The following is a 25807-nucleotide window of genomic DNA, read 5'->3' as shown; positions in this document are numbered from 1 at the left end:
GGAAAACAATAATACTTATTAGGTTTGTTACTGACACACTACAGAAATACATGGGGTTGATCAATCTCATAGATGGCGAGGCAAAGCCGAGCCGTTTATGAGATTGATCAACCCCATATATTTTTGTAGTGAGTCAGTAACAAACCTAATAAGTGTTTTGTTTTCCCGAGGACTATCAAGTGACACATTTATTCACAAAAGCGATGATCTACGCAAACCCATGTATACAAGTTCCCTAACATCTAGTCCAATTTAACTCATTTAAACTCTTCAAAATATTAACCTTACCTTTTAAATACTCTTTAAAAATCTTCGCTTCGCTAATGTTTTCTTACAATGTTTTGTTGCTATTCAATTTTAAACGTTTTTTTCCTTTCCTCTGCAGAGATTTGAGCAAATCTCGATGCTGCCATTTTGTTCTGCTCCAGACACAACAATGTGATGTCAATATTCAAAGGGCAACTACTCTAATTTCAAAGAATTTCAAAGGGCAACTACTCTAAATATTTTAAGAACTTACGGAACACGGTTTCTGTGTTAAATAATATGAAATGTCGAAATGAGTAGGCGAAGCGGCGGCCAATGACGGCCATATTGCCTAATATTAATTCTCACCGAACTAACATGGAGATATATGAGGCAATCACGTGCTATGTTTAAACCAATGAAAGTGTGGCTTTTCAGTCCAAGGGAAAACGAAACTCTATATATTAAACAAATAGTCAATAATTGTAATATTAGCTCGCCCAAAAAATATTGACCTGTAAATTTTTTTTTAATATTGACCGGCTAGGAATAATATCTAGAGAGCATTCCCTATATTTCAATTAATCGCCTCTGATTTGTTGATTGGTTAACGGTAACGTAAATTACTCTTCGCGACTCCAGAACAAGGTGACGTCATAATTAGCAATCAGTCAAGGCAAGTGAACAACAAACGCGCAATGCGACGGTTTGCTATCATAACGGGTATATGGATTTGCGAATTATTGTGAAGTGAAATCAGGTAAAACATCTTTAGCTTAGTTCCTACGGACGATGGAATATCAACAGTGACCTTTTGATGCCAACGATATTTTGGAAATGATCTTTGCGCAAAATTGAATTCTATGTTGAGCCGAGAAAATTACGGCGAACTGTTTTCAAATCCTTTCTTGATTTTTGGTTTGTTTCTTCATATAACAAAACAAATAATGACTGCGTTTTCGGGCAACATTGATTATATTAGCCCCCAAGGGACGAATATATTGCCCAACGCGAAGCTCACTGTTATATCCCATATATCATTTTCATTAATTGTGAATTAATAGTTAACACGATAAACATGTGTTGGGTTATTATCTTTTTTACGAAAAATATTGATGTTTCTTGTTCCCATTGTCTGCAATGTTTTGGAGAAAGCAACTTTCAAAGTACATGTAAGATATGCCTGATATGCCTAGGTATGATGTCAGGCTAATGAAAAGCTTTGTGAGTTTGACACATTAGGTCTGATCACATGCATGACCAACCAACTTCATATCACAATGAAGTTTTTAGGTCACCTGAGTCACCAATTGCAATTGGTCTTCGTCCTTTACTGTGCGTTGTTTGTCGTTAGTGAATAATTTTACATTTTTAACTCTTAAAACTACATGGCCAATTGTTACCAAAATTAATTTTTGAAGCACCTCTAGGATAAAAGGAATCTAAGGTATGATAAATGACCCTACCACCCTTGAGGCCTCATGGGAGGGGTCAAATATGCAAAAAGGGCCAAGTTCTCAAAAATCTTATTCTTTAATCCCACTTATTCCCATTTGGGGAAAAATGCTTAGTAATAATGTCAATTGTGAAAATTGTGATATTCATGGCCTCTGGGTCAGGGGTTCAGAGCCAAGGGTGGGGCCAATATTGCCATACTGTTAAAATGTATTATACCTTGGAATATCTTCTTCTCTACTCTGATATGTAAATTTGAGAAAAAGCAATTGCATGGTTCAAATGTCCATGAAGCCCTTTACCAAAATTGTGAAATACATGGCCCCTGGGTCAGGGTTCAGGCCTTAGGGTAGGGCCAATATGGCCATATAGTGAAAATGTATTAAATCTTAGAAAATCTTCTTCTTTACGCCCATATAACTACAAGTAATTGCATGATTCTGATGTCCATGAAGTCCTCTTACCTAAATGAATCAGAGGTTCAGGCCCTAGGGCGAGGCTATTATGTCCACATAGTGAAAATGTATTAAATCTTAAAAAATCTTCTTTTCCACTTCCACAGTTGTGGGAGATAAACTGAATGCATGGTTATGATATTCATGAAGTCCTCTACGGGTACCTAAATTGTAAAATTCATGACCCCCGGGACAGGGATTCAGACCTTATATTTTCTTCTGTATTATCACAGTCATGGGAGATAAGCTAATTGCATTGTTGTTATTTTGTTTATAATGTCCTGTTCTTGAATTATGAAATTCACTGCCCCGGATGGGGTAGATGTTGAGACTGTATGTGGGCCTCTTGTTGTAAACCGTAATGGTACAGTGAATGTATTTCTTATGTAATAAAGAATACAACTAGAAGAATGTTTGTCATGTCACTTTCAAAATTACATTAGTATTTTTAGAATCTATTTTGCAGTATTAATGAAAGATATGGAGAGGGCAGATATAATCATGGCACTAGATGACCCGCGTGAGATGAAGCAGCAAGGACGATATGTTAAGAACTTTGACCAAAAATTTTGGGATAAATGTTGTCAGAATGTTGTTGAAAGAGGAAACATGGAAAAGGTATCTAACGAGAAATACTTGCAGTCTTACCTTTATTGAAAATATTACCAGTAAATAACAAAATTAGTACAGAACTTACATATTTGTGTTTTATTAGTTTTATTATCAATTCAATGCTAAGACCAAAATGGACTGTAGTTGAAGGAACTAAATGATTTGTGCAAATAAGTACATTTGTATTTGATGTTTTAGCAACAAGTTGTTTGTTTTCTTTTGTTAATTAAGCCTTGGTAAGGGGAAAACACACGATCGGGATGGAAATCTTAGCTGTACATTGCAATTTTTAATGAAGACATGTGTAATAATTTCATCAGTAAAATTTCTTTTTGTTGATGAACATATATTCTCTTATTTTTCAAAGTTTTCGCAAAATGAAGAGTTGAAGGAACAGTTGCTTAGAACATTTCCTAGAACACTGGTAGAAGCTAGCCCAATGGACAGAATCTGGGGTATAGGATTGGCCGAGGAAGACCACAGGGCCTGGAATAAAAAGACATGGAGGGGGCAAAATCGGCTCGGAGAGGTTTTAACGAGAGTGAGAAACAATATAATGGAGGGCCAAAAAATGGGTAGAATGGGAGGAAAAGGACCAATCAAAGAAACTGTGAATGAAGGGGAGCAAGGAGTGGGTAGACAAGGAGGAAAAGGTCCAGGCAAAGAAAGAACTAAAATGGAGGAACAAGAAAAGGGTAGAATGGAGAAAGGAGGTCCAGTCAAAGAAACAATGAATAAGGGAGAGCAAAAAGTAGGAAGCCAAGAAGGAAGGAAGGGGAAAAAAAGTCCAGTCAAAGGAAGAGCTTCAGAGAATTGCAAATCCACCCCTGTCTGATGTAAAAGTATGAGAGATATGTATTTTGTGATACATATACTGTTTACTACATGGGTGTACAGAAAATGTTCATTCTTTTTATGCCTCCCTTTTACTGGTCAGGTCTGTCATGAAAAGTGTTGTAGGACTTTAAAGAGGTGTTCATAAGATGTCTTGTTTTTTTTTTTATAAACCAGGAAATCTGTGATTGTTCAAGAATTGTCCTCAATCTTTTTGTCTAAATTGGCTTAGTTATAAAGCTGAACTGATGCTGCAAATCTAGCATGATATTCGTATGTTTGAGCTAGCTATCATGTACATCTGTTGTTCCTAATTATACAGTTATCAATTTCGATTGTCATGTCTTAAACTATGATTAATCTATAATAATATATCATTCCATGCTTTTATTATTAGGAAAACCTAATTTGAAAAAGTATTAACTCCAAAATTTATTCTGTAGATACATATATACCGTAATTTGTCAAATGTTATCATCAAGAAATGTGCTACGGACACAATTTAATGATATTTTTTATAAGTTACTATAGTTCTGCAATTCTTTTTTTTCTTTTTCTTTATTTGAAAAGGTGTGGTTTTTAAAAATTTACTTTTGATCAATTTTATGAGCTTATCTTATTGAAGTCATCTTCACTTTTTTGAATTTTTTCTCAAGTACATGTACATATTTCATTTTATTTGTTATGATTTAATTATTTATTCACTGAAATAAAATTTTACAAAGACTTTTCCATAGATTTACAATCTGTTATGGTATTGGATAAGCAAGATAAATTTATATATGTTTAAATCATTTTTCATTTTTTGTCCTCCATTTTACCAAATTTGAATATATGATGCATCTTGTGATACTGATGCACTCCACAGGTTTGAATGCTGAATCTGAGCTATAGATTTCAGATGCTGGATGAGATTAAGGTTTTTGGAGAAGGTTACAATCATGTTTATGTAGATAATAGTACTTACTCTCATGGTTGATTTTAACAATGTATTTGAATCACAGAGGTAGATTCAGATACATGAGTGATATTGATTATCTAGACGCTTAGACAAGTTGAAAATTTTAGAACAACTCAAACTGTGTAAGGGTCTTGGAGTTGGTTACAAAATGAAGTAAATTCTGTTCTTACCAAGTCAGACTTAACCATTAATAGAAACAACTTTAGGTAGACAGAGCTTGATTTTGATTATCTTGATGCTAGAGCAGGTGTAAGTTTTTTTGAGTAGCTAAATGCAGGTTTGAATGTTGGAAAAAATGCTTTTAAGACTAACTTTCATTGGTCATGTAACTGGATATGAAACACAAGGAAAGAGGTTCAAAGTTAAACAGTCAAAATTTTTGGTCAGTATGAAAATGATTGGCAATGTTTTTGCTAACAACTGATCAAGAAATTCCATTAGCTAATAATTGAATTAGTGTTTTTATTCACATGTTTGTCATTTTTTGAATAATGTGTATAATAAAGAAACTCTTTATTATAACAAAGAATATATAATACCTTACTAAAATGAGTTAAAATTTTAAAAGCTGAACATAAACGCTACAGCAAAGAAGTTATATGCCTTCTGAAGATTTGAACAATGTTATTTCTCCTTTAAATATATTTACACATATTCAATTATTCTTGACAAATATGATTGTGTTTAATTAAGGAATAAGGAATCATTTTTTGTGTATTATGAGGTGATAATTTCGGTAGGGGCATTATCAAATCAAATTAAGCATGAAGGGCTTGATGATACATTTGACCAAAAATTATCACCTCATAATATTCCAAGAATGATTCCTTATCACTAATATTTATATAACTTTCAGGTATTGTACGATTAGATATTAAAATATTAATTATGGAAACCCTGCTTGTGCCCCACCAACTATGGACGCTGTTTTAATATATCAAATTGTTGATATCAGAAAATATGATCTTTTTTCTGATATGAGGAAATCGTTTTTCTATGGGGTGCCGTTTTAATATTTTTGAGGGATCCATTTTCTGATATAATTTAAATAAATCGATTGTCTGATATCAAAAAATCATTTTTTCTGATATCCGAAATTCGAATTATTGATATAAAAAAATCATTTTCTGATATCAGAAAATGATTTTTTTGATGTAAAAAAATTTAATTTTCTGATATCATAAATTAGATTTTTTGATATCAAGAATTATATTTTCTGATATCAGAAATTCATATAAAATGGCGAATAATTTTTGCATATTTAATGTATGCTCCCTAGACCCAAAATTAGATCGCTGAACTACAGAGCCGATTTGCATTTTAACACGTTTTTTTCTTTTTTTTAAAAATTAATTAATGTTAATATTTAATAAGTGTTCTTGATAATTCTGGTCTTATGTATTGAAAGCACTGACTGTATACCTTTGTATTTTGCGATGCCATCATTTCTTGAAGGATCGTCTCAATGTTCACTTTCAATCGCATAGAAAGCAGTACTAATCATTGTATATGTAAACGAACTTTCCAAAATAAAATCAGGTTTAAAATTAGGCATACTTTTATATTCTTATCAGACATCTTCAGGGTTGAAATACAATTTCTTACGAATTACTAAAGTTGCCTCACAGGGAGCATTCATTAAGTTGTTAGTTATTGCATGTAGGTCTTATTTTCTAATATCAAAAAATCGATTTTGTGATATCAGAAAATACATATGATTTTATGATATCAAGAATTGGATTTTTTGAATTTTTTTTTATATCGATAGTTCTAATTATTGATATCAAGTATTTATTTTTTGATATCAGATAATACCTCAAAAATATTGAAATATGGCGTTTTATAAACAACACGTCATTTGAATTTATTGGACTGTATAGTACAACATCGATTCGTAGTGTTATCACAGACAGAGGCACTGGAAAATGTAAATATTACAAAATAAGAAACATTGATATGACAGTCAAATCAATGTCATAAATTTGTCCCTGCATTTATCAGTTTCTTTATGTACACGTTTAAACTGGTCTCGAGCCAAATATGATTATCGTATACCTAGTGTACGATACATTTTCTAACATAGTGACGTCGTATGTCTAATGTTTGAGGCCTAGAACGGTAGGTTGTTTAAACATTTTTCATTTGATTATAAGTGTACATTACGTATGATTGCTCTACAAAGAACATTATTCAACAGAAACCTTTTTACTGGCCGAAATATTTTAGAGTGAGAGTTTGATAATCATAAATTAAATTTACTTTTGTTTTCTCATTCACTTCCTAACCAAGTTTCTTTGAGTAATTTTGTTTTGCTTACAGTCTCACAAATCAAGTAATTATACTATTGGATCATTTTTATTGCCTAGGGGCAATTTTTGTGGATTGTCAGTTTTTCGAAGGTTCGATGGGATGCAAGTTTGTTGATAATGGATAATGACCGTCCTTCTTAAATTGTTGAAGGTGAACCACGAAAATAGAGACTCAAAGAATATATACATGAAACCATGCATCTTATGTAATATATGTGGTTCATTCGTTGTAGATGATTTTCTGGACAAATCGATTTTCTAAAACTTGGTATGACATCAGGTTTTCAATTGTATAAGAACCATTGATAGATACACTGAAGAAGTATAAATGGGCGAATATTTCTTTACTCTTCAATCTATGAAGTATACTGTACCATGATACGATATTTTTGTTCTTTGATGTGCTTGTAATAAAAAAATAAGATAGTAACACTTGCATTTAAAATTTGTATTGATGTTACACCAAATGTTAGTTAAAATTGGTAAATTAATGTTACACCAACTGCTAGTTAAAATGCACACACGATGAGTCATGCCCAAATTTGATGATTTAAAATATGTAGGATAAAGTGCGGCTAGTTTTCAAACAGTATTCAGTATATACAACAAAATACGTTTAGAAGTTGTTATTTATTAAGACCATTATTTTATTAAATATAAGGATATTAAAAAAAATCAATCAATGACTACATTTTTAATCTCCGTTTCAGCAAATTAAAAGTTTAAATGTTGATATCAAAATAAATCGTGCCGTTAAATTATAAATAATGTGAATTATATAAAGACAATAACCATAATATATACATCTCGATAGTTAAAATCTACGTATTTCAAACCTTATTTTAAGAAAATATTAAACGCCTCTTAGAACCAGAGTTTTATACAGCTTTTTAAAATTATATTTTTCCACAGAAAAGGAATAATCCACACACTTGGCGTAATGATAAGTACAAAGGAGGTATGCATGACGACATTGTAAATTTTTGGATGGAAGCCAAAAATTATAATTTTGAACGGGAGAAATGTATAGGAAGAGGAAGATTCGGCAAAGTATATTTGTGCTTTGACAAGAAAGAACGACAAAAAAAGGTAACGTTACTTGACCAGTAAAATAGTTATTTAAATGGATGAACTGATTGATTGAAGGAATGAAAAAAATACGGGGTTTTTTTTTTTTTGGGGGGGGGGGTTCTGTTGAATTGATAACCACTTGCTGTATTTGGGACTTTTTGTGGGCGTTAATGTTTTGCAAGAAATACTGACTTTTGCTATGAACGTACTTTACACTGACAACGTATCCAAAATATGTGTATCAAGATATGTAATATAAAAAATAACGTTAAAAATAATATATTTTTTTATCAGATGTACATATGTGAAAGTATCGAATGTATTTCTATATGTATTTATTGGATTTATCTATTTTCATTATCCGTTTTGTTAAATTTAAATAACCGCCAGTTACACTGCGCAACTGGATTGATTTGGCTGAGTAAAGTCTTTCGTGTTTCATTGGTTCTCTAATTTGATTGGTCTTTCTTATTTTCATTATCCAATAAATTTGATTCTCTTTTTAGTATAAGTAACCCTTCAAACTAAGTACAATTAAGCAGTACTCCATTTTCAACATCGATGGTCAATCAAGAGATTACGATATCTGCTGCATCTTGTGGCAGTGCCTTTATTTATCTAATAATAAATTGACTGAAACCATCAACTGCCTCCTTTCTGCTCGGTAACATAATAATACATTTAGAATAATTTATTATTACTATTATCATTATTATTATTACATGCTTCAGTACTTTTAACATTATAAGTATTATCTAGAAAGCCTTGCAACAGTTATGGTTAGCTATTATCGCGAAAGTACAATAACATTAAATACATCGAAACGTGTTATGGTTTCATTTGCTATAATGTAAAACATAAACAACTGCAAACATTTATGGAAATAAGTCGATAGAAAAGTCCAAACAAATATTTAAAGCGTTCAGTTTTGAACGGTATGTAACGTCTTCAGTTCTAAAACATTGATATAAAATATAATTTACACATTTTTTTCTTTAAATTATCTTTTAATGACATATTTATAATCTAATGTATACATTCATTACACAAAATTACATAAAACAAACATTCTGAAAAAAAAATCATATCCCCCTGTATATATTTATATATAATAAGCTTATTTTATTATATATAAACCTCATCTTTAATTCCTTAAATATTGGCTCGTTAAGTGACATGCACATTTTCATGAAATAACAAAATTTCTCTTTTCTTTGAAATAAAAAAAATATCTATATAATATATTTAACAGGAGAACCTGATTCCTGGTTTTGTAAAGTACTCCAATACAAACAAGCGAGCATTCTGCATTAACGATGACTTAACATCATTGTCGTCTCAAAATATTAGCTAAATCAATACTAAAAATAAGAAATACATAGTCTGTCTCTCTTGAAATATTCTTAAAGTTTCATTTTGAATAAATGAGCCAGATGGGTTTGATTACTCCAGTTTGCCATGAAAGTGATAGACCTGGAAAGCTTACCACAGGATGTATGTAAGATGTCAGAAGAAGAGGCCAATTTGTTGCTAACTCTACAGCACCAGAATATTCTGCAAGCTGTGACGACATTTCAAGAGAACGAGACACTGTGTATAGAATTCTGTGATCAGGGAAATTTAGAAGAATTTTTAAATAAAAAAGAAGGAAATTTATTAGAAGAACGACGAATTGTTGAGTGGTTTAGACAAATCTGCAGTGCTCTAGAGGTAATCTAACGGTATAGTAGTATATTTAATCCCTCTTCCTCCTACCTATCTCTTTTTTGTCCATGAATCGGACTTTATTAGACTGTGTATAAAAATTAGTTATTGTAAGTTACAACTGTGTTTTAAAAGAATCAAAGCAAAGCTGCCATTATAAAGCAAGATGTTGCTTGCTTTCTGTAGAAAAACATGGCCAAATCAATTTTAGTATTTGCATCTCTGGGTTTTATTATTTAACCAGATCTGAAAAATTGTGTTCAGCCGTCATTCTAATCTGTTTATGGAGCCAGTTCTTTATTTATGAAACTACACTTGCGATTTCACAAACATATCATGATGCATAAATTAATTGTTTATTTGCTTATCTTATCTTTTTATAACAGTACTTGCATGGCAGAAATGTACTTCATCGGGATATAAAGACTCAGAATATATTCTTGACCGGTAAAGAAATGACAGTCAAGCTGGGAGATCTCGGCTTGGCCAAGTATGTTAACATTTAGAAAACACTGGTACAAATACCGTATTTTTATATCAGATGCTTCTTTTTAGCTCACCTCAATCGAACGTTTTATTGAACTTATCATACCATCAGTCTGTCATCTGCCCTTTCGTTCGGCTATCTGTCTATCTTATACTTTTTACACTTTTGACTCTGGCGTAATATATCCATAACTTCAATTTCACTCCTGTTTTCTTATTTTCATAACAATTTTTTACATACTCCCAAAAAAGTGGGGGGCAAGTCCATGATAATTCAATTTTTTATATGTAAATTTAAGAAAATTTGTTGCTTCAAAAAAAGTGTGGGCGGGGGGGGGGTCCCCTCCCCACCCCCCGATGCTACGTGCTTGAAGGTAAAACAAAATATTTAATTAAAGAAGCTGATCCCAAAAAAGTGGGGGGCAACTCCATGATAATTCAATTTTTTATATGTAAATTTAAGAAAATTTGTTGCTTCAAAAAAAGTGTGGGCGGGGGGGGGGGGGGGGTCCCCTCCCCACCCCCCGATGCTACGTGCTTGAAGGTAAAACAAAATATTTAATTAAAGAAGCTGATCCTTTTTAAAAGGAAGACAGCTCTTTTTAAAACTGAGAAAATGGTGGTTTTTTTTTCTTCTAAATTTTATAATTTAAATTAGAATTTAAAAAAGATCTGCAGGGGACAGCAACGGCCAAAATAGGTGTCATAGTGTAGCACTGAATAATAAATAGCATCCGTGGTAATCTTATTATTTTAAAATACATGACAGGTGATTAGATTAGTTAGTTGTTATTAATTCTTTGTGTAAAATACCAATTTCTAAATACTGCATTAATTATCAATATTTGCAATTTCCAGTGTCCTTGTCTGTGAAAACACTACGAATCGATTTTGTGATGCATAGTCTAATAAGTTCATCAATGACCACTACCGTGTTATTTTGACATTTAATCGTACAATTTCTGAAAATAATATATAAATATCAGTGGTAAGAAATCTTAAAGCAACTTAACTATAATCATTTAAGGAATAAGGAATCATTCTTTGAATATTATGAGGTGATTAAACATTAAACATTACTCTTTAAAACCAAATGAATACATCGATGGTCAATCAAGAGATTACGATATCTGCTGCATCTTGTGGCAGTGCCTTTATTTATCTAATAATAAATTGACTGAAACCATCAACTGCCTCCTTTCTGCTCGGTAACATAATAATACATTTAGAATAATTTATTATTACTATTATCATTCTTTGAATATTATGAGGTGATTAAACATTAAACAATACTCTTTAAATCAAATGAATGCAACAATGTCGAAGGAATACATGTAACGAACCTTTCAGTTAAATGCTTAGGCATACACACTGGTAATGATGTAATGATGATTGATTTGGTAAAATCGAGTGTTACTACAAAAACTGGTTGAAAATCTTTCATAAAATAGAAACGTTATTTGAATCTTTGAAAATAATAAAAATAACAATGAATACATGTATTTGGAAAATGCACAATAATAAACACATTAGCAATCTCTAAACTTATTTTTGTGTCAAACATTTTAGAAATACCCGACAATGATATTTATAATATCAAAGATATCAAAAGGTTTATATTTAATTTCATGTGGAATAAAACAGATAGGACCAAAAGAAATACGATCATAGGTTAAGTACATGTACATGAGGGAGGAATAGGCCTTGTCGATATAGAATCTAACCTTACGGCCCTAGAGGTTATGTGGATTCCACGTTTACTCAGTACAAAACACAATATCAAACACTTTTTAAAAAAGTTTCTATAAGCCTACAAAAATCGATATCGAATATCTAAAGGAATAAAAATGAGACGGTAATTGATGATTATAGTATAATTAATAACTCTCCAGAGTTGAACTATAAAATGTTCGTCTGATATATTCGATACATTGCGCAAAAAATAAAAATGGTTTTGTGAATATAGATTTGTGAATATAATTTTTTTTTTTTAAATCTCATTTATACAAACAAATCAAATACCAATGACTTCTCATCAACACAACCAAGACTTATAATTCAAGATTGATAACACATAAACTTCAAGCACCATGTACTCAATTCAAAGGGACTGGGACACGAGTTGAGCTCAAAATTTTAAATTTTATCTTTCTATTTTTAATGGGTAGAATGGTTAATATGGGTATTTCTAATGCTTTATTAAAATTTGAAAGTCAGATATTGAGTTATAAGCAAGATACAGAGTTTGGAATTCTTTGTTATGTAAACAAAGCTCGAGCCTTGTTACTATTCACATATGTGTTTAATTGTTACTAGTTTCAATCAAATGTTTCTTTCTTCTATTGATAAATTATTTTATAAACACTTTGAACAAATTGGCTTTGTTTCTTACGAGTTATTTTGTCAAAGAAATGGTGATTCCATGCTTTACATTATTTGTAAACAATTAGACTAGAGCTTTGTTAATATAACGATGCATTCTTACCTCTGTATCTCTCTTATAACTTTATCTATAACATTCAAATTTTGGTCAGTCATTCAAAATGTGCATGTTAACCATTTTATATCTACAAATAAATAAAATTTTGATCTAAAATCGTGTTTTGCTCCCTTTAAATAAGAAAGAGAATTTAAGTTGGAAAACAAAAATGTATAGAAATCAATATACATACAAAAAATTAATAATACTATAGATAAAACCTTATTAGAGTTTAATTAGAAATTATTTAACAATCTTTCATGTAATAACCTTTTAGTGAGCAAATAGAATAAAAATACCTCTGCTAAATGCAAAGATTGTAACGAAATTGAAACGCGAAAACCTTATTTTTGAGGGTGTAAATGTAGAACGGAAAGCGGCAAGCGAGTGCTTAAATTTTGATATAAATTGACTTGGACACGGTTTTAGCTCAAAATTATAATCTTTTTTTCATTTTTAATGTTTAGAATGGATAGCATGAGTATTTTTAATGCTTTATCAAAATTTGAATGTCAGATATTGAGTTATAAGCTAGGTTCAGAGTTTGGAACTCATTGTTTTGTAAACAAAGCTCGAGCCTTGTTATTGTTTAATTTTTGAATTTAACATATTTTATTATTCAAATATAAATTTTTACAAATGGATTAGGCAGCATGCCTATATAAGCCTTCTCCATAAGGTGCAAGGTAATACATATAAAGTGCAGGATATAAATAACAAATTAAATTATACTCTTATTTATAGAATGGTATGATGAAGCATAAAAATATATGCATAAAAATATATATTCAGATGGGGCAAAAAAAATAGGTGGCAAACACCGGTTTGTGGAAAAAGATATGTGTTTTATTGGTATAAGTTTCAATTAATTGTCGCTTTTTTCTATCCATAATATATTTTATAAACACTTTGAACAAATTGGCTTTGTTTCTTACGAGTTATTTTTTTAAAGAAATGGCAATTCCATACTTTAAATCATTTGTATACAAATATAAGTCTCGAGCTTTGTTAACATAACGATGCATTCTTACCTCTGTATCTCTCTTATAACTTAAATTATAACATTCAAATTTTGGTCAATCATTCAAAATGTGTAAGTAAACCATTTTACTACATAAACAGAATGTAACACTCTTTTAAAATGCTCGTTTGTTTTTGTAATTATGTTTTCGTATACGAAACATTTGTGTTACGGTATTATATGTTTTTTCTTATATGAATCATTGTGGCGCAATGATGTTTCCATATACGTACTATATACTTATACTTGAAATTGAACTATGATTTGAATTTAAATTTATATCTATGAATATGGTTATTGATGACGACCACAATTTAGTAATTTGTTATATATATATATATATATATATATATATATATATATATATATATATATATATATATATATATATATATATAAATATATATATAAATATATATAAGGATACCTAATAAAAAAAGATTATGGTACCGAAAAGCAATTTACGGGATGTTAGAATAATCTTGAATAAGATATAAATTAGACTACTCCGTGAGCAAATTTATAAACTTTTAAAAGTTTTAAGAAACTATATTTATAATTTTGTAAGCATTACCAAGAAGTGTATTCACACTAGTATATCAGATTTTCACCATTCAGGTCTTTGTTCAGCTGTATTTGCACGAGTGATGGTTATTTTACAGTTCTGTTACAAAATATATCATTTGACTTTATAAGATTAATATATAGCGATCAAGTATTTACCACTTATTTTATGCACAAGCAACATTTTATGACATCGCTTTATAAAAAAAATGAGTTAAATTGAGATGGTGTATTAACATGAAACAACAACAAAAACATTTTTTCTTACAGACTGAGGTATAGTTTGCTTGGCAATTATCATGTTTATAGATGGTCGTCTAAAAATTACTAGCATGTGATGATTTGTTTGTTAAAAGAAACCCATCTTATTACGTAATTGGAATGATGTTAAGTAGTATCTACAGATACTGAGCCAGTTGAACATTGATGATTACGCGATAACTACTCGGGTCACAAATTGACATTGTTGCTTAGGTGAGCAATGTGACCCAAAAACCATATAACCCATAAACGTTGATATGTTTAAGCTTATGATATATTTCAAAGTTTTTTTAAGTTTAAAAAATCTAGAGAACGATACGATTATCATACAAAATGCTTTAAAGAATTGAAGATATATTTAGAGTTACACAGTTTCCGTTACCATTAAAAAATAACAAACGTTTTGCGCCGTACGGTCAAATGTAATTTATAATTTAGCATTATAACTATAGCACAATATTAATCAAACATAAAGTCGTTTGAAAACTGTTTACTCTTAATTGTAGAGTGTTAGAGAGTTCCTTTCAGAAAGCCTCAACCTTTTGCGGTAGTCCTCACTACATAAGTCCTGAAATCCTTGATTGTCAACCATACAACTCTAAGGTACACACGCGCTTTATCTGTCAATTTTTGCCAGCGTAGTTCGATATATTCTTGAGTGTATTATATTTTTTAAGTTTTAAAGTTTAAAGTTTACAAAGTTTACGAAGTCAATGTAAGAATGTGAATTTCATAATAAATCCCATATAAACTCACTTAACATCGATTACCAATGGTAATTTTTTAATTGTTCTTTATATTGTGCTATCTAGGTATAACAAAATTATAGATATGCATGTGATACATAGTATACATTATCATAAAATACATAATAGAAATATGATTATTCATTTTATGTGAATTTTAACTTTTAGATGAAAAATTGTTTCAGCAATTTTTAGGACTTTTTTTAATCAAAGGAGACATAAAGTTGGTATAATTACCTCGAGATTGAGTTCATGTTCAAAAGCTAACCACTTCGAAATATTTTGTCGTATTCGAATAATTAACAGTATATTTATTTTTAGAGACAACGGAAAAATCTATAGAGTAGTTTAATTCATTTTTTTGATATCATTAAACGAAAAATTTAGCAACGCAGTTTTAGTAAAGAAGATTTTTACGTGTACAATAGAAAGCAACTAAAATAGTAAACACATTATAAGATCGTTCACCCAATAACACGAAAGCCCCGTTGATGGATATTTTACGTGAAAATATGGACGTGATATACAATGTACAATAAAAAGAATTGACGTCTGCTTAACAGATCTAGACTTAATCTTTTTACATGAGGAGTCAATTATTTCTCTTCAAAGGATAATCATTTTTTAAACGCTTGACTTCTCACTTTCTGATACTGTTTAGTTAAATATTTTTATACTTAAAAAAAAAAGAGAAAGAATTTAACACTAGTAAAAGATATCATCTAAACAATCATGAGATTTAACAACTTACCGAATGTTAAATGCTAGTTTATATACATTCGTCGAAAATCAAAAACTAAAAAGAAGCTCCAACTCTTTCCAAGATCTGTTCTTTCTAAAACTTTGTAATCACTTGCAGAGTGACATTTGGGCAATGTATGTGTATATGAGATGATCACACTAAGACGGTCGTTTGATGCCTACTTGCAACAGCAACTATTTTTGAAAATTGCTAATGATCAGGTAACGTCCAGGAAAATGTAAGTTATAGATGGTAATGAAATCGATTATGAACAGCTTTTTTATTTAAGCTCTTCCCCCCCCCCCTTTTTTTTTAAAATTCATTTATATTTCAATTGAAAGATAATGCGTAATTTTTTTTTACATAAAGATACGGTCAGGTTTGATTAAAATTCGTTTGACACATGATTTCGAGGATGTTAAAAAAATTTATGAGAAGGACAAATGCCATTCTCAATATTTTATATGATCCTTGTTAAAAAGAATATAAACTTAAGCTTTAGAAACGTAAGCGTGTAGATACTGCAGATGTAAGGCTCGCAAAAACGTAAGTTTTAGACTTGTAAGGCATGCCTTACCGTGTGTACTGGCCCTAAGACATTTATTTAAGTCCTTCAGACAATTTTATGAATAACAACGAGAGCACCTTAAAACATCCCCAGTTAACACGGAACATAATGTTCCTGTTCAACGTCATTATCTTCATTTTTAATAATATGTTTAGAATACTTTGAAAAAACTACTTATCATAGTTACCTCCATTTCCCGAGGGGTACAGTTCAGAGCTGATTGAGATCATAGAGAGGATGATGTGTAGAGAGACAGACAGACGACCCTCAGCATCAGAGTTGTTGCAGGATGACCTTTTTAAGAATCACAGTACCGTAAAAGTAATACATCGAATCGATTCTTGATTATTTTTTACGATATACTTATTTTACAAATAAGGATCATAAAATCTCGGTATTTTTACCAATTCTTGAATTTCTAGGTACAACATGTCTTACGCAATGAAAAAACAACGCGTGGGGATTTATCTACTTACGAAGAAATGAACAAGACAATTAGCGACAACACATTGAAAATCAACTTCAAAGCCAACAGAGAATATGACAATTATCCATCTTGTAGATTAACCGTTGCAAATTCTGAATTATTTGAGGCCCACACATCAGATAAATTCAACGGTTCAGAAACTAGTTTAGAGCATGTACATTATTTTGAGAACACAATAACAGATGACAAAGCTCGATCTACTTTCAAACTACTATCCTTCACTTTCACGATGATCAGATCTTTGTTCACATCTTTTAAGAGGAGTGTGATGGTAAGATATTTTGCTCACATATTTTTGGATACATGTTTAAAAAATTAAAGAGTTATATTTCAGTATATTTCAGTATTACAAAAAGTGTTTAACAAATAAAATAGCATTGATATTCTAGACAAATTTAATGATTATATTTTATGATTAATTAATGACTGAAAGCATAATGCTGAAATATTTTATGCTATTTTTATGTACGATTGCCCAGGGAGGTATTGCAGGATCAGACGGACAGAATAGCATTTCGAGTAAGTTTCTTTTAAAAGATGTAATCTTTGGCATCTAAACAATTAAAAAAAATATTATACAAGTTTGTAATTATCTACTAGCTGGTGTGGTCAGACGCAAAATGACTTCAATATGATAGACTTCCCAGTCGCACTGTAGGCTACACGGGGAAAGCAGCGCGTTAAGTGTCCATGACAAATAGATTGACCTATCGTAGGTTATAATTGAAAAACATCTCAATGCACGGACCCTATCATAAACACAAGCAATCATGGTCCGTTTAGTTTAGAAAAAGTTGGACAAAACATTAATTAATAAGTGCACAACGTCAGTTTACGAATAATGGTGATGATTTATTGCAGATGAAATTAAAATATAAAGTTTCAGAGTAACAAACAATACAACATTACTTGAGATAAATTTTTTTGGCGATAATGGTCATGGCTGCTTAAGTTATATAAAGATATGTGTAGGTATAAAGGTAATTTCCACGAGGTGTACACTGGGACGTACACTTCTTGGGGTCAAATCTTTCTAAATTTAAACTGTTCATATAAATATTCTAAAATGAGCACTACTTGTGAAAATCCTCAATCAGCAAACAACTTAAAACCTTTGTCACAAATGGTCGTACGTCTATGGGTGGTCTATGGGCGAATTATAATGAAAATCTTGCGAGACGCGCAAGTGCATTTTACGATTTTGAAAGGACGTACGCTTCCCGTAAGCACGCACGGTGGCTGTTGGACACACACAACAATCAATTTTAGGCTGAAATAGCTAATATCATAATAGAAACTAAAGGAAAACGATTTTAAAAAATATCTCCTCCCCCGTAAAAAAAATCCTTTGAAAGGGTTTAATAATTTTTTATTAAGCGTATTCATAACAAATGGTTTTTTGTTTCACGGAGGGGGGGGGGGGGGGATATGTCTACAGACCAAAATACATTCCAATAATGCATTCTGCATTGTAACGTTTCAAAAATTAATTAACAAATATTAATTGAAATGAAAATTTACTTTAATATCTAACGTAAACATTTTTAGTTTTTATGCATATATCGGCCGCTAAAAATATTTTCCTTACTCAAAGAGACTGATTTCATTAAAGAAATTTTTAGACCTGCTTACAGGGGGTCTAAACATTTCTTTAATGAAACGTTAGTTTAAAAAATAAATATTTGACTACACATTTTTTTTTAATATAAATCAATTAGGAATTGGTTATAATTTTTGGTAGATAACTTTCTATTTGAATATCTGACAGAAATTTAGAAATATTTTTTAATGTAAAAAGTAGACGGAAAACGGGCGTTGGCGTTCGCAGTCCTTTCGAGAAAATCAACCATTAACTGTGAACATTTTTGTGAACTACCAGCAAGCAAAAATTCATCAAAATATTGCACAACCGTGGTACTTTAAGACGTTTCTTTCAAAGCTAATTGTAAAAAATGTTGAGAAGTTTTCAAACTTTGAAAAACATACATGGTCATACGTTGGGATCCATTTTTGTACCAAGTACCAATCGAATGTCAGCTTCCTGTTAAATGTTGACTTTGCTTACTATTTTAAAAATATTCCCATCAGAGCGGGGTTTTGACTAGTGACCATTGACTCACAGATAATTTGTTTTCTTTTTTCAACATCTCACAGAAAAGAGTCTTCTGAACCCTGAAAGGCAATTGTAGTGACTGACGTTAATTTTATAAGATTCAGATTTTCATTACTTTATCCACAATATATCGGTTTGATATACTAGGGCAGAAGGAAGACGGTGTACATGTACAACAAGAATTTGAAGAGATTGATCGAAAAGAATTGGATGAGAAGGTGAAGAGATTAACGGATGAGAGAGACAAATATGAATACTTTTGGGGGAATAGGTCTGTCTTCAGTCAGTGGTACCCATGTAAGTTTGAGATTGATGGAAAAACCTACAATTGTGCAGAACAGTACAGGATGCATCAGAAAGCAGGTATGAGGTTTCTTAAATGCCTCTATTTGTATATTAAGTATTTTTATTTAAATTCTCTTTTTTTATATACAGTCAAACTCGTTTAACAAATACAAACACTAAAATTTAGTAATGGCCCTTGGGGCGGCAGCAGATGTGGAAAATTTGATTATACGTATGACCAACCAACTTCATATCACAATGAAGTTTTTATAAACTTATAAAACCGGTACTGTGTATGTGTTTCTTTTATGATAAAGAAAAGAACTAAAGGAATGTTTGTCATCATATCACTTTCAAAATTTTGTGAATAACTGATATTTGGAAATTTTCGTTTATCTATTTTGCAGTATTAATGGGTGATATGAGGAGGGCAGAAAGAATCATGGCACTAGATGACCCGCGTGAGATGAAGCAACAAGGACGATATGTTAAGAACTTCGATAAAAAAATTTGGGATATATGTTGTGAGGATTTTGTTGAAAAAGGAAACATCGGAAAGGTATGTGGCAATGCACTTTGAAAAAGTTTTAAAAATTCAAAGTGCGTTAAATTTTGGACCAAGCTAACCCACATTGAAATGTTTTTTCAAAGTGCGTTAGGAAGGTACATCACCATTTTTTAGTATCAAGACACTTAACGCACTTTTAAAAAATATGTATAAATCACAAATTCTGGAATTTGTTGATAGTTTGATGATTTGTTAACACTTAATGAATCTAATTTACCGTCTTTGAGAACGGGAATGGGGGTGGGGGTTAACCAAAGAAACGGGTCAATTACCAGTATATCATTTATTGATTATAGGAAGGTCTCCTACTCTTCTTTTTCCTATCAAAACATATACATGTATGATATTCAGCAACTTGGATTAAAGGTTTAAGATCGGAAAAAAATACACTTTGTTGTAAATTAAGTAGTGATATTGAAAAAACGAGCTGGTCAAATGATAATTTCTCCAATGGTATATTTAAGAATCTATAAGTGTTCCAACATAAACCCTCTTTTCAAATTCTAATCAAATAAATCACTTCATTATAAAAAAAATTACATGTACATTAACAAACATGAAATTATTATAAATTTCAAAATAAGCATTAGGGTTTTGGTTTTTAGCTCACCTGAGCTGAAAGAGCAAGTGAGCTATTCTGATCACATTTTGTCCGTCGTCCGTCTGTCCGTCCGTCCGTCTGTCTGTCCGTCTGTCTGTCTGTCCGTCTGTAAACTTTTTACATTTTGAACTTCTTCTCTAAATCCGCTTATCCAATTTCAACCAAATTTGGCACAAAGCATCCTTATGTGAGGGCGAATATATATTGCAAAAATAAAAGTCCGATCTGTATTCAAAGCGGAGAAAACCTTGAAACTGTAGAAAAAGGGGGGTGCATTTTTAAAAATCTTCTTCTACTGATTCCAATTCAACGTAGTTTAGCATAAATTATCCTTATGGGAAGGAAAATATAAATTGCAAAAATTAAGTGCTAATTCTGTTTCAAATCTGAGTTATTACGAAAATAATAATAAAGGAAATGCGTGTTTCAATCAGTTTAATAGCTTCGGGTTCGGCATCCGGTAATCCGGCATCCGGTAAAATGGGTAAGCAAGACGTGGTCTGGGCAAAACAAAGATTGGCAGTTATTAATCTGCCAATCTCATTAAAATTTCAGGATATTTGATGGACTAGTAATTTTGTATTCGCTGTAAATATTGCTGCAAAATAATGCGTATTTGGAATTGACGATTGTCGATCTGCCTTGGCTTTTATTTTGCCACGGCCCGGGTTTGCAGACCCATTTTACCAAGACTCGTATTCCATACTTCTAAAACGAGGTTCTTTGTTTAAAGCAGCCATGACATTATACGAAAAAGGGTCGATCTGACTATGATGAATTTGCTTGTTGTGCAACAGTCCGCGTATGAAGTGAAATTTTTGAAACATGCAAAATATATTGTTGCCGATTTTGTGAAGTAAATTGAGGCTAAATATTTCAATGCGTTGACAGTTTTCACACATGACGTTGGTGTTAGCTTGTTCCGATTTTCGTTTCGTTTTCATTATTTCTGCTTGTAACCTGGGAACTATCGTCTGTATTATTTCGTGATTTTTACGTATCAAATCAAATAGAGACTTTGGTAAATCAAACAGTTAACTGTTTACCTGCGCAAATTAAGCAAAATCTGATGTATCAAAAAATAATGAAATACAATTCATTCTATCGGTAATTCGATCGGCATTATCTTTTGCGTAATGGTAGATTAATGCAATAGGTTTTGTTGCGATGCTCGGCATTTTCTCGAGTTTATTCAGTTTAAATAAAGTTTGACATTGCTGACGGAAATATGTAGGTATATACATGTATATATATGATTCATTTCGAAAAAATAAATTGTGTTCTTTATTTGTTATAGTGAATGTTTCTTGTGTTTAATTGTTTTCAATTTCTATTTACTAACCATATTTGAGTGTTAAGCTTCAAATTATAAGCAAGATACAGAGATTTGCTCACAATTCTATGTTTGTACACAGATCTTAAAAACTAAAGATTAAGAAAGTAAAAAATTTGTCAATATTTATTAAGACAATTTTCAAAGTCTGTTCGTTCAGAAACCAACTTTAACATCTTATTGTATTGTAAACTTAACATTTTTTCGTCATTATTACTCCTACTGTACATGTGATCCTTCACTGTGTTTGTGTACATTTGTATAAACTGATTTTGAACCTCAAACACCAGTGAACTGGTCTGGAGTGAATAAAAGAATATAAAATCTTAGGCCATTCTTTTTTTCCATTTTAAATGCTGAATAGGAAATACCAAGTTAAAAATCATAAGCTGAATGTAATAAACTCGTGAACAAAATATGAATCAAACCTAGGCGAACTGTGAGCTCTGTATCTTGCTTATAATTCTACAATTGACGCTGAAATTTTGGTTGAACATTAGACAATCTCTATGAATTAGAGTATGTTAAATACTTGTACAAACAAAATAAAAGAATGATACTGTGAAATCATTAGATTTCGTGGTGGCTTATTTTTCGTGGAATTCGTGGGTACCTCTCATCCACGAAATAACATCCTTCACGAATTGATGAATTAGGGTAATAAAGTCATATTCCCTTTTGTAGATATATATGAATACACAAAATTACGTCCCCACGAACCTGTAAAATTTAAGTCATCCACGAAAATTGGCCCCCATGAAATTTAATGATTCCACAGTATTCTGTATATATCTACTCTCTGGGGCCCTCTCTTTATACAATAAATAATGTGAAATCTACATCAATTTTGATAGTTTTTCAGACACGAGTAAATAAAAACGACATCTTTAAAACAGTTTCCATATTTCTGACACATTTCTGTTGCGGGGATAAAGTAATTATCGCTATTCCTAAGAATATCACAGCGGAAAATTATCCTGGTTTTACGCGAAGTAAATAACAGTCATTTAATTATAATGGAGAAGACAAATAAAATTTTTGAATGTTTTTAATTTGATGAATTGAGCACATTGAGGTACAATTTTCTTCTTCACATCTATACATGTAGGGTTTTTAAAATAAAAAACAATAACTATTATTTTTTTTTAATACAATAACTAATAAGTACTGAGTAGTTGATGAAAAAAATGTACCTATATGCTCTCATATATTTTGATCGCTTTACAAAGTGGGGGGGGGGGGGGGCAGAACGAAAATATAGGGATTTGGAAATTAACAACTTAACAGTATACCTCTACCAAATGTTTAGATTTATATCTTGCGTAGAAATTTCTTATTCTGGTAAAAAATAGTATTTCATGAAGGTACAATGTCAAAGATTACATGTATACAAAAAAGTGTAAAATTCGAATACTTTACAATATTTATTTTTTGTTTTTCTACCGAGGGACCATATGGCACAATATCTTTTGAACGCCCATTGTTGCTCAGGTGAGCGATGTGGCCCCATGGGCCTCTTGTTTTCTCTCGCACTGGTCCTGGAAAAGATCATATTGTTTTTTGATAACCATAACTACATTGTTACGTATCCTTTTTTCACATCATGTTTGTTTATAAACACATGCAATTGAAGCCAGTTGAAATATAATAAACATTACTGTATCTCCATTATCAATAGATAAATAAAATCATTATCGTCTCTTGCATAGCCCAATTACCAGATAAGAAGTGAATTTGCTGCATACACAAAAAAGGAAAACGCAGTTGTGATGCAGTTTGTCATATTTGAATAATTCAAATCACCTGAGTTTTTCTTTATGTAAATTGTCAAAGTACGTAAGCTTATGAGAAAAGAAAAAAATTCTAATCGAAAAACTGTTGATCAAGTTAGCTGAGAATGTATTGGTTTCTTTTTTAAATATATCCATTTAGCTAAACAAGGTTAAAACAATCATTTATTGTATATAAAATTATACATCATTTCGACTAAATCCTGAACATATTTTTTTTTCAAAGTGCGTTAATATCGACAACACTTTGGGGTTTTTTTTTCAAAGTGCGTTGACTTGGTCCCAAAATTAACGCACTTTGAATTTTTTTTTCAAAGTGCGTTGTAACAAAGGTATTTAACACAAAACACTCTTACCTTTATTTGAAAAATTAAGAAATTAACATAATCAGTAAAGAACTCTCATATTTCTGTTTTATTTGTTTTATTATCAATTCAATGCTAACATTAAAATGGACTGTATAGTTGAAGGAACTAAATATAGGATCTCCCATGATTATTGTTAGTATATGGTCTTTATTAAACCTTCCGTTAAGCCTTATTGAGGGGATAGAAAACACATGATTGGGATGAAAATCCTAGCTATACCATTGCAAATTTTAATGAAGCATTGTGCAATAATTCCCATTGTATAATTTCTTATATTGTCTTTTTTTTCTTCAAAGTTTTCGCAAAATGAAGAGTTGAAGGAATGTTTGCTCAGAACATTTCCTAGAACACTGGTAGAAGCTAGCCCAATGGACAGAAACTGGGGTAAAGGATTGGCCAAGGAAGACCACAGGGCCTGGAATAAAAATACATTGAGGGGGCAAAATCTACTTGGAGAGGTTTTAACCAGAGTGAGGGACAATTTAATGGAAGAGGAAGATGGAGAAATGGGTAGAGAGGAAGGAAAAGGTCCAGTCAAAGGGAGATATTCAGAGAATAACAAATCCACCCCTGTCTGATGTAAAAGTATGATAGATATGTAGTAAAAGGCATAAACGGGGTATTTGATTGATCGATTTCTGGGCTACAAAGGGAAGTTACATGTACTAGCATTTGGTTTCTCAAGGCATGTCCAGGATCTATCATTTGAATGAGGCTTAGGGAATTGTCTTTGTGGTTATCCCTAAAATTTGGTGATACATGTATGTTAACTACATGAGTGTACAAAAAGTGTCCATTCTTTTCATGCCTGCGTTCTAAAGGTCTATCATGAAAAGTTTTTGTAGGACTTAAAAGACGTTTTTAAATAATTAGATATCTTGGTTTCTTTTTCATAAACCAAGAAATTTGTGATTGTTCAAGAATTGTCCTCAATCTTTTTGTATAAATTGGCTTTGTTGTGAAGCTAAACTGGTGCTGAAAATGATATCCATATATTTGTCTGTGTTGAGCAATCATGCATATCTATTGTTCCTTATTATGAAGTTATCAGTTTCGATTGTCATGTCTTAAACTATGATTAATTTATAATAATATATCATTCCATGCTTATATTATTAGGAAAACCTAATTTCAATCAAAGTACTGAAAGTACTGAAAAGCGCTAACCTAGCTTGGTTCTAAGAAAATTTACTGTGTGCAAGCGTAGGCGGAAATGAGCCTTATTGAAATTTTGGTTTATGTTTAATGAATATCAATTTAAAGTATCGAAGGCCAGATTTTTTAAATATATGTTACTTTCTTAAGATGATGTGAATTAAAGCTGAACACGACTTGTATATGGATACTTGCCTGAAAAAAGATATGTTAAAATCACAAATTATACCTTTTGAACAGTTTTTGACATTTTCTTGCAAAGAATCGATTTTATTTTTCTATATTTTAGCTTCTGAATACGCACTTTATTTTTTCATCACTGCGTAGCATCCCGTGCTGATATACGTAAGCCCCGCAAACCAATCGTATCTACTCGGCCATTTCCGCCACCCAGATAACTGGTTCCCTATACCTCTCACCAGTTTAAATGATGTATATTTCTGCTCATAGAGGGCAGTTATTCCTTGCACCGGAAATAGAAGTCTAACGACAATAAAGCGCTGAGCTATGCTTAGCGCTTTAAAAAGTATTAACTTAAAAATTTATTCTGTAGATACATATGATTTGTCAAAAAAATTATGCTAAGAACACAA

At 31.2% G+C, this 25807-nt stretch overlaps 2 protein-coding genes and 1 pseudogene across 3 annotated transcripts in view; 2 read left to right on the top strand and 1 right to left on the bottom strand.

Moving 5' to 3' along the window:
• LOC128165915 (uncharacterized) overlaps window positions 1-3878 on the top strand; it is a 41987-nt gene extending 38109 nt beyond the window's left edge. The window contains exons 13-14 of the mRNA XM_052830857.1: window positions 2623-2774; window positions 3136-3878. Of these exons, the coding sequence (XP_052686817.1) occupies window positions 2623-2774; window positions 3136-3603 (620 nt within the window). The 3' untranslated portion in view covers window positions 3604-3878. The remainder of the gene's footprint in view (window positions 1-2622; window positions 2775-3135) is intronic.
• LOC128166909 (splicing regulatory glutamine/lysine-rich protein 1-like) overlaps window positions 1-25807 on the bottom strand; it is a 75082-nt gene that overhangs the window by 46278 nt on the left and 2997 nt on the right. The window lies entirely within an intron of this gene.
• On the top strand, window positions 6655-25188 carry LOC128166906 (serine/threonine-protein kinase Nek3-like; annotated as a pseudogene).

The sequence above is a fragment of the Crassostrea angulata genome, chromosome 10 (genome assembly GCF_025612915.1).
Source record: "Crassostrea angulata isolate pt1a10 chromosome 10, ASM2561291v2, whole genome shotgun sequence".
In the NCBI taxonomy this organism is placed as follows: domain Eukaryota; kingdom Metazoa; phylum Mollusca; class Bivalvia; order Ostreida; family Ostreidae; genus Magallana; species Magallana angulata.
Note: the sequence above shows the minus strand (reverse complement) of the source record. Positions and strands in the feature narration are given on the sequence as shown.